The 15,003-nt window shown below is 46.1% G+C and overlaps 1 protein-coding gene across 1 annotated transcript; it reads left to right on the top strand.

The window, feature by feature from the left end:
- Positions 1-7,676: 7,676 nt before the first annotated feature.
- On the top strand, positions 7,677-8,258 carry LOC138279185 (A-kinase anchor protein 5-like). The gene has a single exon (XM_069219388.1). The coding sequence runs from the start codon at positions 7,677-7,679 to the stop codon at positions 8,256-8,258; it is 582 nt and encodes a 193-aa protein (XP_069075489.1).
- The last annotated feature ends 6,745 nt before the right edge of the window (positions 8,259-15,003 follow it).

Here is a 15,003-nt window from a genome sequence, read left to right as displayed (position 1 = left end):
CTTTTGAAAAGTGGCAGGTGCATTTTTCAATCCAAAAGGCATTACTGTTAATTGGTAATGGCCTCCAATGGTTGAAAATGCAGTTTTAGCTTATGCATCTTCTGATAATTTGATCTGCCAATACCCTGCAGTCAAGTCAAAAGTGCTTAGATACTTGGCAGATGCCAGTGTATCTATGAGCTCATCAGCCCTGGGTATAGGATGAGCATCAGTTTTGGTTACCTGGTTGAGACCTCTGTAGTCTACACAAAACCGCATTTCCTTCTTTCCATCCTTGGAATGAGGTTTTGGTACAAGTACCACAGGAGAGGCCCATGGACTTTCAGAGTGCTCAACCACTCCCAGTTCTAACATTTTCTGCACCTCTTGCTTTATGCAGTCTCTGACATGGTCAGGCTGCCTATAGATCTTACTTTTGACAGGCAAGCTGTCTCCAGTATCTATAGTGTGCTCACACCAAGAAGTGGTACCTGGCACAGTAGAGAAGAGTTCAGAAAACTGACCCAGGAGATTTATGCAGTGGTCTTTCTGCTCAGCCGTAAGACAATCTGCCAGTACAACACCTTCCACTAGAGCATCTTGTTCTGTGGAAGAGAAGAGATCAGGGAGAGGGTCACTCTCTTCTTCCTGTCCCTCATCAGTTGCCATGAGCAGGGTGAGATCAGCCCTGTCATAGTAGGGTTTCAGGCGATTGACATGGAGCACCCTAAGGGGACTCCTGGCAGTGCCTAAGTCAACTAAGTAGGTGACTTCACCCTTCTTTTCAACAATTATGTGGGGTCCACTCCATTTGTCTTGGAGTGCTCTTGGGGACACAGGCTCCAAGACCCACACTTTCTGCCCTGGTTGGTACTGAACCAAAACAGCCTTCTGATCATGCCATTGCTTCTGGAGCTCTTGGCTGGCCTGAAGGTTTTTACTGGCCTTTTTCATGTACTCAGCAATCCTTGATCTGAGGCCAAGTACATAGTCCACTATGTCTTGCTTTGGAGCTTTTAAAGGTTGTTCCCAACCCTCCTCAACAAGTGTTAGAGGATCTCTCACAGGGTGACCAAATAGGAGTTCAAAGGGTCTGAAGCCCACTCCTTTCTGGGGTACCTCCCTATAAGCAAAAATGAGGCATGGTAAAATCTCTCCACCAGTCCATTTGTTTGAGGATGATAGGGTGTAGTGAACTTGTATGTCACACCACACTCCTTCCACATGGCCTTTAAGTAAGCAGACATGAAATTGCTTCCCCTGTCTGATACCACCTCTTTTGGGAAGCCCACCCTGGAAAAGATTCCCAGGAGGGCCTTTGCCACTGCAGGAGCTGTAGTGGTCCTTAGAGGAATTGCTTCAGGATATCTGGTGGCATGGTCCACTACTACGAAGATAAACCTATTGCCTGAAGCAGTAGGAGGGTCAAGGGGGCCAGCTATGTCAACCCCTACCCTTTCAAAGGGAACCCCAACCACAGGCAGTGGAATAAGGGGTGCCTTTGGAGTGCCACCTGTCTTGCCACTGGCTTGACAGGTTCCACAGGACTTACAAAATTCCTTTGTGTCCTCTGACATTCTAGGCCAATGAAACAAGGGAACAAGCCTGTCCCAAGTTTTCATTTGCCCCAAATGTCCAGCTAAGGGAATGTCGTGAGCAAGAGTTAGGAGGAACTTTCTCTACTCCTGAGGAATCACCAATCTCCTGGCAGCTCCAGGTTTTGGATCCCTTGCTTCAGTGTACAAGAGGTTGTCTTCCCAGAAAACTCTGTGAGAGTCACTGACATCCCCATTTGCTTGTTTGACAGCTTGCTGTCTTAGACCCTCTAGTGTGGGACAGGTATGCTGTGCCACACTCAGCTCCTCCCTGGCAGGCACCCCTTCACCCAAAAGCTCAGCAGTGTCTGCTTCCACTTCCTCTGGTATAGGTTCTGTACAGGGTGGAAATTCTTCTTCCTCAGAAGTAGAATCCACTGTAGAGGGAGGGTTAGTAGGTAGTGATTGTCCTTTGCTAATCCTAGCTTTAGGGAGCACTTGGTCCATTCTTCCAGGATCCAAGTCACCCTGTCCTTTTTGCTTTTTGGCCTGAGCCCTGGTTAAAGCAAAAATATACCCTGGAATGCCCAGCATTGCTGCATGAGCCTCCAACTCCACTTCTGCCCAAGCTGATGTCTCTAAGTCATTTCCTAATAGACAGTCTACAGGTAAATCTGAGGCAACCACAACTTTCTTTGGGCCAGTAACCCCCCCCCAGTTGAGATTCACAACAGCCATGGGGTGGCTAAGGGTGTTGTTATGAGCATCGGTTACTTGGTACTGGTGACCAAGTAGGTGTTGTTCAGGGTGGACCAGTTTCTCTATTACCATTGTAACACTGGCACCAGTGTCCCTGTAGGCCTGCACCTCAACACCATGTATTAGGGGTAGTTGCTTGTACTTATCCATGTTAAGGGGGCAAGCAACCAAGGTGGCCAAATCAATGGCCCCCTCAGAGACTAACACAGCCTCTGTGGTCTCCCTAATCAGACCAACCCCAACTAAGTTACCACTAGTGAGCCCAGCTACTCCCTTGGATTGGCTATTAGTAGGTTTGCTCCCACCACCACTGCTATTAGTAGGGACACTAGGTGTAGCAGTAGGGGTTGTAGTGGTAGGAGGCTTGGTGCTTTTCTTTGGACAACTGGGATCTGTTGTCCAATGGCCTTTTATTTTACATAAATAGCACCATGGTTTCTTTTCTTTGTTTTGATTTGAAGAGGATTTGGGCCCACCACCCCCATCAGAGTGTTTTTGTGGGCCTGATGAAGACTCATTTTTAGATTTGTCCCCACCCTTGTCAGAAGACTTACCATCCTTCTTCTTATTGCCATCTTTGTCACCCCCTGTATGAACTTTTCTGTTCACCCTTGTTCTGACCCATTTGTCTGCCTTCTTTCCCAATTCTTGGGGAGAGGTCAGATCAGAGTCCACCAAGTACTGGTGCAACAAATCAGACACACAATTATTAAGAATATGCTCTCTCAGGATTAAGTTATACAGGCTTTCATAATCAGTAACTTTACTGCCATGTAACCACCCCTCCAAGGCCTTCACTGAATGGTCAACAAAGTCTTCCCAGTCTTGTGAAGACTCCTTTTTGGTCTCTCTGAACTTCATCCTGTACTGTTCAGTGGTTAAGCCATAACCATCCAGGAGTGCATTCTTAAGAACTGTAAAATTATTGGCATCACTTTCTTTCACAGTAAGGAGCCTATCCCTACCCTTTCCACTAAATGATAGCCATAGGATAGCAGCCCACTGCCTTTGTGGGACATCCTGTACAACACAGGCCCTCTCAAGTGCAGCAAACCACTTGTTAATGTCATCCCCCTCCTTGTAAGGGGGAACAATCTTATGCAGATTCCTGGTATCATGCTCTTTTGCAGGATGACTATGGGGAATACTGCTGCTGCCACCATGGGGTCCAAACCCCAACCTCTGCCGTTCTTTTTCTAAGTCAAATGCTTCCCTGTCTAGATCCAGCTGTTGCTTTTTAAGCTTCAGCCTGGACTCTTCCACTCTCAATCTATTGAGTTCCCTTTCTAACACTCTGTCATCAGGGTGGGTGGGTTGGGCATGCCTTGACCCAGAAGAATGGTGTGAATGAACAGAGGGAGACCTGTCCCTAACAGATGGCACTCTAACAACCTGGCCTAAGGGAGTAATCTCTATACTGTGATGAGAACTCACATAATTACCAGCCCTGCTAGGTGGCCTGCTAAGGGGCAGGTTGGAAAGATTCCCTCTCAAATCTTTTGCTAGGGGTGCCCCAGAATCAGAATGGGAACCATCAGCTAATTTCTCACCAGAAGTGCCACCTAATGTCTTATCTTGTTCAATGAGCATATTAACTAACAGTTGTCTTGAGGGATTCTTCCCTACCCCTAAACCTCTATCTACACAGAGACTCCTTACGTCCTTCCAGCTAAGGTTGTCATAAGTTGTGCTGGCCAGATCAAGAGTTTGGCCTGTACCAGACAAGATAGAAAAGGTTTAAGGGACAGAAAAAGAAAGAAAACGTTTTCAGAACTTTTTAAGGAACAGAAAAAAACTTTTAAAACTTTTTAAGAACTTTTTAGAAAGTTAGAGGTACTTTTCAGCACTTTGAAAATAAGTGAGAGAAGAAAAGCAAAACTTTTTGGTTAGGTGTACATACACTAAACTTGTTTTGTATATTTTTCTCTTATGAAAAGTACAATGACAAAAGTGGTAAGTAGTTGCAAAGTACTTATCCCACCGCTGCACAACCAATGTAGGAGGCTGGACTGGCTTGTAGTGAGTACCAAGGGGTACTTACACCTTGCACCAGGCCTAGGTATCCCTTATTAGTGTATAGGGTGTCTAGCAGCTTAGGCTGATAGATAATGGTAGCTTAGCAGAGCAGCTTAGGCTGAACTAGGAGACGAGTGAAGCTCCTACAGTACCACTAGTGTCACTTGCACACTATCATAAGAAAACACAATACACAGATATACTAAAAATAAAGGTACTTTATTTTTATGACAATATGCCAAAGTATCTCAGTAAGTACCCTCAGTATGAGGATAGCAAATATACACAAGATGTATGTACACAATACCAAAAATATGCAGTATAGTCTTAGAAAACAGTGCAAACAATGTATAGTTAAAAGGATGCAATGGGGACTCATAGGGATAGGGGCAACACAAACCATATACTCCAAAAGTGGAATGAGAACCACGAATGGACCCCAAACCTATGTGACCTTGTAGAGGGTCACTGGGACTGTAAGAAAACAGTGAGGGTTAGAAAAATAGCCCACCCCAAGACCCTGAAAAGTAAGTGCAAAGTGCACTAAAGTTCCCCAAAGAGCACAGAAGTCGTGATAGGGGAATTCTGCAGGAAAGACACAAAACAACAATGCAACAACGATGGATTTCCAAACGAGGGTACCTGTGGAACAAGGGGACCAAGTCCAAAAGTCACAAGCAAGTCGGAGATGGGCAGATGCCCAGGAAATGCCAGCTGTGGGTGCAAAGAAGCTGCTACTGGACAGTAGAAGCTGAGGATTCTGCAGGAACGACAAGGGCTAGAAACTTTCCCTTTGGAAGATGAATGCCCCACGCCATGGAGAGTCGTGCAGAAGTGTTTTCCTGGAGAAAGACCACCAACAAGCCTTGCTAGCTTCAAATCATGCAGTTAGGGTTTTTGGATGCTGCTGTGGCCCAGGAGGGACCAGGATGTCGCCAATTGCGTCAGGGGACAGAAGGGGCGCCCAGCAAGACAAGGAGCCCTCTCAGAAGCAGGCAGCACCCACAGAAGTGCCTGAACAGGCACTACAAAGAGGAGTGAAACGGTGCTCACCCAAAGTTGCACAAAGGAGTCCCACGCCGCCGGAGGACAACTTAGGAGGTCGTGCAATGCAGGTTAGAGTGCCGTGGACCAAGGCTAGGCTGTGCACAAAGGATTTCCGCCGGAAGTGCACAGAGGCCGGAGTAGCTGCAAAAGACGTGGTTCCCAGCAATGCAGTCTGGCGTGGGGAGGCAAGGACTTACCTCCACCAAACTTGGACTGAAGAGTCACTGGACTGTGGGAGTCACTTGGACAGAGTTGCTGGATTCAAGGGACCTCGCTCGTCGTGCTGAGAGGAGACCCAGGGGACCGGTGATGCAGTTCTTTGGTGCCTGCGGTTGCAGGGGGACGATTCCGTCGACCCACGGGAGATTTCTTCGGACTTTCTAGTGCAGAGAGGAGGCAGACTACCCCCACAGCATGCACCACCAGGAAAACAGTAGAGAAGGCGGCAGGATCAGCGTTACAGAGGTGCAGTAATCGTCTTTGCTACTTTGTTGCAGTTTTGCAGGCTTCCAGCGCGGTCAGCAGTCGATTCCTTGGCAGAAGGTGAAGAGAGAGATGCAGGGGAACTCTGATGAGCTCTTGCATTCGTTATCTAAGGAATTCCCCAAAGCAGAGACCCTAAATAGCCAGAAAAGAGGGTTTGGCTACTTAGGAGAGAGGATAGGCTAGCAACACCTAAAGGAGCCTATCAGAAGGAGTCTCTGGCGTCACCTGCTGGCCCTGGCCACTCAGAGCAGTCCAGTGTGCCAGCAGCACCTCTGTTTCCAAGATGGTAGAGGTCTGGAGCACACTGGAGGAGCTCTGGGCACCTCCCAGGGGAGGTGCAGGTCAGGGGAGTGGTCACTCCCCTTTTCTTTGTCCAGTTTCGCGCCAAAGCAGGGCTGAGGGGTCCCTGAACTGGTGTAGACTGGCTTATGCAGAAATGGGCACCATCTGTGCCCATGAAAGCATTTCCAGAGGCTGGGGGAGGCTACTCCTCCCCTGCCTTAACACCTTTTTCCAAAGGGAGAGGGTGTAACACCCTCTCTCTGAGGAAGTCCTTTGTTCTGCCTTCCTGGGCCAAGCCTGGCTGGACCCCAGGAGGGCAGAAACCTGTCTGAGGGGTTGGCAGCAGCAGCAGCTGCAGTGAAACCCCTGAAAAGGCAGTTTGGCAGTACCCGGGTCTGTGCTAGATACCCGTGGGATCATGGGATTGTGCCAACAATGCCAGGATGGCATAGAGGGGGCAATTCCATGATCTTAGACATGTTCACTGCCATATTCGGAGTTACGATTGTGAAGCTACACATAGGTAGTGACTCACAAAGTCCGGGGAATTTGCCCTGAACTATGTGGGGGCACCTTGGCTAGTGCCAGGGTGCCCACACACTAAGTAACTTTGCACCTAACCTTTACCAGGTAAAGGTTAGACATATAGGTGACTTATAAGTTACTTAAGTGCAGTGAAAATGGCTGTGAAATAATGTGTGCATTATTTCACTCAGGCTGCAGTGGCAGGCCTGTGTAAGAATTGTCAGAGCTCCCTATGGGTGGCAAAAGAAATGCTGCAGCCCATAGGGATCTCCTGGAACCCCAATACCCTGGGTACCTTAGTACCATATACTAGGGAATTGTAAGGGTGTTCCAGTATGCCAATGTGAATTGGTGAAATTGGTCACTTGCCTTATAGTGACAATTTGGAAAGCAAAGAGAGAGCATAACCACTGAGGTTCTGGTTAGCAGAGCCTCAGTGAGACAGTTAGGCATCACACAGGGAACACATACAGGGCACACTTATGAGCACTGGGGCCCTGGCTGGCAGGGTCCCAGTGACACATACAACTAAAACAACATATATACGGTGAAATATGGGGGTAACATGCCAGGCAAGATGGTACTTTCCTACACAGTGGGTGCGTGGGAGAGTAACAGCAGAGGGTGATGATGGAGGCTAATCACATGCAACCATGTCATCACAAGAAGCACAAGCCTTCCTGTATCTAAGACAACTTCACCACTTCTCAAATCACTTGCTAAAGTTTGGGTTGAGATCTGCATTGTCTCTTGTGTATATTTCACTTATTGCTTAACAAAATGGGAGCACAACCCTGTTAGAAACAAATTAAGTTTGTGTTCTTCGTGCTGTAAAAGACTTCTTTGTTTTCAAGTAATTTCTTTTATTTTTTTATTTGAGAAAAAAAGAAGCTTGACCCACCCAGAGAGCAGTGAGGCGACAGCAACACTGTACACCGGAGAGTTGGTGGCTTCACTGCACGATACATATTATGTTTAATGATTCTTTGCTAAATGGCTTATAACCAGGTGTAATAATATCTATGCAGGAAAATCACAGAGGACAACATGAAAAGGATCACAGAAGGCAACATGAAGGAGATCACAGAAGGCAACACAAAGAAGATCACAGAAGGCAACGCGAAGAAGATCACAGAAGGCAACACGAAGAAGATCACAGAAGACAACACGAAGAAGATCACAGAAGGCAACACGAAGAAGATCACAGAAGGCAACACAAAGAAGATCACAGAAGGCAACACGAAGAAGATCACAGAAGACAACACCAAGAAGATCACAGAAGGCAACACGAAGAAGATCACAGAAGGCAACACAAAGAAGTTCACAGAAGGCAACACGAAGAAGATCACAGAAGGCAACACCAAGAAGATCACAGAAGACAACACCAAGAAGATCACAGAAGGCAACATAAAGAAGATCACAGAAGGCAACGCGAAGAAGATCACAGAAGGCAACACCAAGAAGATCACAGAAGACAACACGAAGAAGATCACAGAAGGCAACACGAAGAAGATCACAGAAGACAACACGAAGAAGATCACAGAAGGCAACACAAAGAAGATCACAGAAGACAACACGAAGAAGATCACAGAAGGATATCCGCTGATGCTGCACCCCAGGGATGAATAATGTTGAATGCTAGTTAGCTGATGGTAAATTCATCTGGCTCCACATTCAGTGCATTTATGGCAGCTTTGGAAATGGAAATAAATAGAGTAGATTTGAGTATTAGATTTTCAGGAAAACAGGTTGTGAGGCCACCTTTCCAGCAGCCAGTAGGTGCTCTCGAAGGATGAGAGCTGTACTAGGTCCACATCAGGAAAGTGGGTGTTACTCATCCCTGTCCCTCTGGAGTATATGTGAGGGCGTATCACAAGGCTTAGGGCACAGACAAGGGGCAGTGTGGGTGGGGTGCGGCACAGGTAGAACATTAACAATGAAGTATAGCTGTACAGCCAGGGCTGTGTGTTCACAACACGTTATCTTACAATGTAAACAGTAATGAAATACTGTAAAGCACAGAACACAACAGAAGACAAGCACCATAACACAATAAGAATTAGAAGTCTCAACAAGAAATCAATAAACTTGTGGTACTCGCTAAAAAGTTAAAGCAGATGTGAGGCGTTACGTAACAATGCAACAAAAGCTCTGGTTAACCACACGGTACTATCGTCGTAATTCATTTTACAAAGCTCAGAACAGAACTGGAGTGGGAGGGCACTTTATGAAATGCATTACAGAGTCAGAAGCACATGGTTCACATACTGATACTGATTTTCCTCTGTACAAACAACTTAAACCAGAAAGTATGGGAAGCCTCTGAGGACTTCTTTCAATAAATTGCCTTAGGGTTCCAGTCCTTCTATATTCTGACAAATCAGAGCCACAGAAGAATAGTGCAAAGCAAGCAATACATTTTAAAATGAAGGAAATACAAAAATCATGACTTTCAAGACAATGCACAAAAAAAGTGCAAATTGCACATTATACGTAAATCATACAAGATGGATGTTAGAAATGGGGTCTTTGGTTGACAGTCAGGTTACCCCCTGTTGAAGCAAGGACCCTCACTCTAGTCAGGGTAAAAGAGAATCACCCTCAGCTAACCCCTGCTTTCCCCCTTGGTAGCTTGGCAGAGCAGTAGGCTTAACCTCAGAGTGCTAGGTGTAAAGTATTTGTACCAACACACACAGTAACTTAATGAAAACTCTACAAAATGACACAACACCGGTTTAGAATAATAGGAAATATTTATCTAAACAAAACAAGACCAAAACAAAAAAAATCCGACATACACAAGTCAAGTTATGAATTTTTAGAGATTAAACTCAAAAAAATCGTTTAGAAACAAAAAATGCTTCGATGAGATGTTAACACGGCGTCGTGACGGAGTCGTTCCCAACAAGCCAACACCAGCGGCGCTGGACACGGAGTCGTGTAGATCCCCAAGTACAGTACCTTTGGTGAAGAGTGAAAACAAGCCGATGCACGAAGTCGGGAATCGCGGCGTCTGTGCGAAACATTGAATCCGTGCACTTTGAGCGGCGTCGGTCACGACGTGGTGCGGCGACTTCCACGGAGTCGCGGACTTTAGCGGGGCTGCTGCGGCGTCGGGCCTGCGAAGAGCGTCGCGTTCCAGCGAAGGTCACGGCGTCAGGTGCAGGCGGCGTTACCGGATTCAGCAGCGGCGTCGGTCCGAAGTCGTCCGAAGTCGATTTCCTTAGATTTCCACCAGCTTTCCTTTCAAGGGCCCAGGGACTGAATAGGGCACCACTTGTCAGAGAAGGAGTCTCTCCAGAGACCCCAGGTGCTGGCAGAGAGAAGTCTTTGCTGTCCCTGAGACTTCAAACAACAGGAGGCAAGCTCTAACTCAAGCCCTTGGAGATTTCTTCACAAGATGGAAGGTTCTTCTTGGTTCCAGAAGTGTTTCAAAAGTCTGTAGATTTGGGTGCCCTTCTTATACCCATTTTAGTCTTTGAAGTCACCTGTCTTCAAAGGGGAATCACACCTACTTGTGAAATCCTGCCTTGCCCAGGCAAAGCCTCAGACACACACCAGGGGGTTGGAGCCGGCATTGTCAGAGGCAGGCACAGTCCTTTCAGATGAGTGACCACTCCACTCCTCCCTCAAAGCAGAGATGGCTAATCAGGAAATGCAGGTTACACCCCAGCTCCCTTTGTGTCACTGTCTAGTGTGAGGTGAAAAACAACCCAACTGTCAAACTGACCCAGACAGGGAATCCACAAACACAGCAGAGTCACAGAATGGTTTAAGCAAGAAAATGCTCACTTTCTAAAAGTTGCATTTTCAAACGCACAATCTTAAAATCAACTTTACTAAAAGATGTATTTTTTAATTGTGAGTTCAGGGACCCCAAACTCCACATGTCCATCTACTCTCTAGGGGAATCTACACTTTAATCATAATTAAAGGTAGCCCCTATATTATCCTATGAGAGAGAGAGGCCTTGCAACAGTGAAGAACGAAATTGGCAGTATTTCACTGTCAGGATATATAAACCACATTACTATATGTCCTACCTCATCCATACACTGCACCCTGCCCTTGGGGCTACCTAGGGCCTACCTTAGGGGTGCCTTACATGTTAGAAAAGGGAAGGTTTAGGCCTGGCAAGTGGGCACACTTGCCAAGTCGAATTTACAGTGTAAAAATACTCTTACAGACACTGCAGTGGCAGGTCTGAGAAATGATTACAGGTTACTTGTGTGGGTGACACAACCGGTGCTGCAGGCCCACTAGTATCATTCGTTTTACAGGCCCTAGGCACCTATAGTGCACTGTACTAAGGACTTAACAGTAAAACAAATATGCCAATAATGGATAAACCAATTACATACAATTTACACAGAGAGCATATGCACTTTAGCACTGGTTAGCAGTGGTAAAGTGCTCAGAGTTCAAAAGCCAACAGCAACAGGTCAGAAAAAATAGGAGGCAGGAGGCAAAAAGATCGAGGATGACCCTGCATAAGCAAAAAAGTCCAACAATGGATGAAGCTGAATCTTTCATATATCTGAGGATAACAATTGACCAACAATTAAAATAGAAACCTCACATTCATCCTACAATAGGAAATAAGAAACTGCTGCGAATGCCATCCTGGAGATGGTGAACAAACACATCTATCAGTTCTCAAATCACATCAGCAAAATCATCCAAGCAACATTTGGAGGTCAAATTACATAGGGACGCTGGATAAGCTTACAGACTGAATAGGTTGACATGAGAGGACATCCTGAAATCCTGGCTCAAGTTACCATCAGGTTTCATCATGGCCGCACTAGACTCAGACATTGGCTATTTCTCAGTTGAAGCAACACATAAGGATGATGAACGGAGTGCTGAAACTTTTGAAACACTCACCCTCATTTACAGATTTGAATTTAATCCATTTTTCTTTTGCTCCCCATGCCACCCAAGTTTGGACCCAGCCATTCGCAAATCCGTGTGGACACTGTTCCCAATGGGAACAGTCCAGCCCGAACTGCAAGACCAAGTCCTCCATGGACCGGAAACAAACATCAAGGAACCGGTTTCAAGGTATCACCCTTCATCAGCCAGGCTAGCTTGAATCCAGTGGCACTGTGAGCACAGGACCCACGTCTGGGCATACCCTTCTCACTTAGGACAACTTTAGCAACACAAAAGATAGGACGGAGTGCTGAAACTTTTCAAACACTCACCCCCAGTCACATATCTGAGTTTAATCCATTGTTCTTTTGCTCACCATGCCATCCCAGTTTGGACCCAGCCATATGCAAATCAGTCTTGACCCTGTTCCCTATGGAAACAACCCAGCCCAAACTGCCAGACCAGGTCCTCCTGCACCAGAAACAAGCATACTGGGACCAGTTTCAGGATATCACCCTTCATCAGCCAGGCTAGCTTGAATCAAGTGGAACAGTGACCACAGGACCCACATCTGGTCATACCCTTCCAGATGTGCTGTGTCCTACAATTTATTCCACCAACTTTTTGGACCTTCTTATTCCTCTTGATTATGATCTGCATACTGCTATGGGGGTCAAAATGCCATCCACATAAATGCCAACCAAGAGTTTAATCTTCTTGAACTACCATTCAAAAGTCCAAACTGTTAAATCCTTCTTGATTCTCACAAAAGTAATCGAGCTCATACCAAGTCCTATCTCTATCAATCCTTTCATAATATTTGGAAGTCAGCAGGGTACATGAAATTCTCTGATTTGAATCACAACACAGTGTTGAACTGTCAAACACGTGGTTTCGTCGCCTCTTAGATTTTATCAAGTTTGGAGGTTACTGTGTATCCCGCCTACATTCTGGGAATGCATGTCACGTGAAGAGTTTTTTAAAATATCCAGCGTCTCAAATTATAAGTCGTATTTGGAAACTATCTTCTACTTACAAAAGCTGAGGCCTCCTGGTCTGCAGCTGGTATCTTGCATCATGGTGTAGGAAGTGGGGCAACTGTTGTAAAAGCGGACTTTATTTGTTGCAAAAACTGGATTGATATGGCAACAGTTCAGTCAAAAAGATACACTGAGTAGCCAGTGTTCACCTAGTCGCATGTTTTTCAGTCCAGCATATTATGATCTGCCTGGGACTACTTTTCAGAACACACCCTCACTACACATTTAAGCCGCACTTTCTAAAGATCTTTGACACTTTGATGGGTTACTGGAGACTCTCTAACTGCGCGAATGTGAGCCAAAGTCATATTTACATATGTCTACCCTGTGCCACGCCGTGCCACACCACACCACTGCACTCTATACCACTGTACTGTATGCCACTATACTCCACTCTGTGCCACTGCACTCTGCACTACTCCACTCTACATTGTTGCACTCCGTCGCTGTACTCTGCACCACTGTACGCCACTGCACTCTACATCACTGCACTCTGCGACACTCTACTCTGCAGCATTGCACTTTCTGCCACTCTACTCTGCGCCACTCTACTCTACACCGTTGCACTTTGTCCCTTTACTCTGCACCAATGTATGCCACTGCATTCCACACCAATACACTCCATGCCACTCTACTCTACACCACTGCACTCACTGCCACTGAACTCTATGCCACTCTACTCGGCACCACTGCATTCTACTCTGCACCACTCTATGCCACTCTGTTGCACTCTATGCTAATGCATTCTATGCCACTCTAATCTACTGTGCACCACTGCACCCTGACACCGCGCTCTACGCCACTTCACTCTGTCCCCCTCTACTCTGCACCACTCTATGCCAGTGCACTCTACCACACTCTACTATGCACAACTGCACTCTTTGTCACTGCACTCTACACCACTCCACACTAGTCTTCTATGCTCTGCACCACTCCATATTGCAAGACTGCACTATGTGCCACTACTCTATACCACTCCACGCTACCCTGCACCACTCCACTTTAGCCACTTCACTCTACTTCATGCCACTGCACTTTACACCACACTACTCCACTCTACATCACTGTAATAAATGATGCGCAACTCTACTCTACAGCACTGCAATCAACTCTGTGCATCTCTATACCACTGCATTCTACATCCCTACTTTATACCACTGCACTCCAATCTGCATCACTATACTCAGAAACAGTCAACTCTGCACCACTGGACTCTACACCACTCTACTCCACTCCACTCTACGCCACTATACTCTTTGCTGCGTTTCCAGCAGTCAGAGATTTCATAGTATGTTATTGAGGATAGTAGAAACTTCATTTTCACTGGGCATATTTGAAGAGCATAGCTTCCAAGTGCTAAGTGTGCAGTATGCGTGACATTTCCAGGAATGTAGTGTGCTTATGTATACTAATTCAGTGTTTTACACTTGATGCTTTTAAAAATAATTCACTCCAAAATAGCAGCACTGAGTAAGGGCTGGGTCTTCAACTCTCCTGGCTGTCTTCTTTGTCTAGTCCACTTCCAGTCCTCTTTCTTCCTCTGTGGTGGCATGAGAGGGAGCTGGACAAACACAAAACAGCCATGGCGGCTGTGGTATCCTGGTGGATCAGACACGGGAAGCCAGAGGCAGGCTTTACATGCCATCATGCTTTAATGTTTGCCACTGCTTACTGCACGTACTCAGGCCCATATTTATACTCTTAGCGCCACATTTGCGCCACTTTTTGATGCAAAAAGGGTGCAAACTTACAAAATACAATTGTATTTTGCAAGTTTGCGCTGCTTTTGTGTCACAAAATGACGCAAATGCTGCGCTAAAAAAGTATACATATGGGCCTCAAACTCTACACGTGTAGGGAACTAATTCATCAACGTTGTATAATGTGTGATATAGTTAACCTGTGCTTTACGGCGTGAAACTATTTATCCCATTCTCTGCAGTTGTCCTTCTTTGAGCCTTTGTGTAAGCTATGTGGACGATGGCTGCCATATTTACTCACCCGCCGGTCACGTGTCAGGGTCAGTCCTTTGGGGCTAAATGGAACGGCAAAAGGGAGATAAATTAGAACAAATGCAAGTCATTTTTACAGCTTTTTATTCTTAAAGCTTACCTTTTGGCCCCCTCTTTAATCCTTTTCCCTCACTCAGCGATGGTGTCCACAGTGAGCAGCTCTTTTCTGATAGAGTTTCTAGTACCTTGCGTTAGTGGCTCACATCACATCTGTTTCCTAATTCATAGGTTGATTGCAGTCAAAGTACCCTGATGTTAACACATCCTTTGTACAGTGCGGACTCTACTATGGTCCCGGCACATTGCTTGAGTCTAGTATACTGCAATGGTCACCATAATGGTCTATTAACATCCTTAAAGTCAAATGGGCTCCGGACAATTTTCTAACAAGCTTTCACGTGGGTTGTGTAGGAAAGTACCATCTTGCCTGGCATGTTACCCCCATAT

This window comes from Pleurodeles waltl, chromosome 2_2 (assembly GCF_031143425.1).
Source record: "Pleurodeles waltl isolate 20211129_DDA chromosome 2_2, aPleWal1.hap1.20221129, whole genome shotgun sequence".
Lineage (NCBI taxonomy): Eukaryota > Metazoa > Chordata > Amphibia > Caudata > Salamandridae > Pleurodeles > Pleurodeles waltl.
Note: the sequence above shows the minus strand (reverse complement) of the source record. Positions and strands in the feature narration are given on the sequence as shown.

Coding starts and splice junctions, on each gene's coding strand:
- LOC138279185 (XM_069219388.1), top strand. CDS start 7,677: ATGAAAAGGATCACAGAAGGCAACATGAAGGAGATCACAGAAGGCAAC.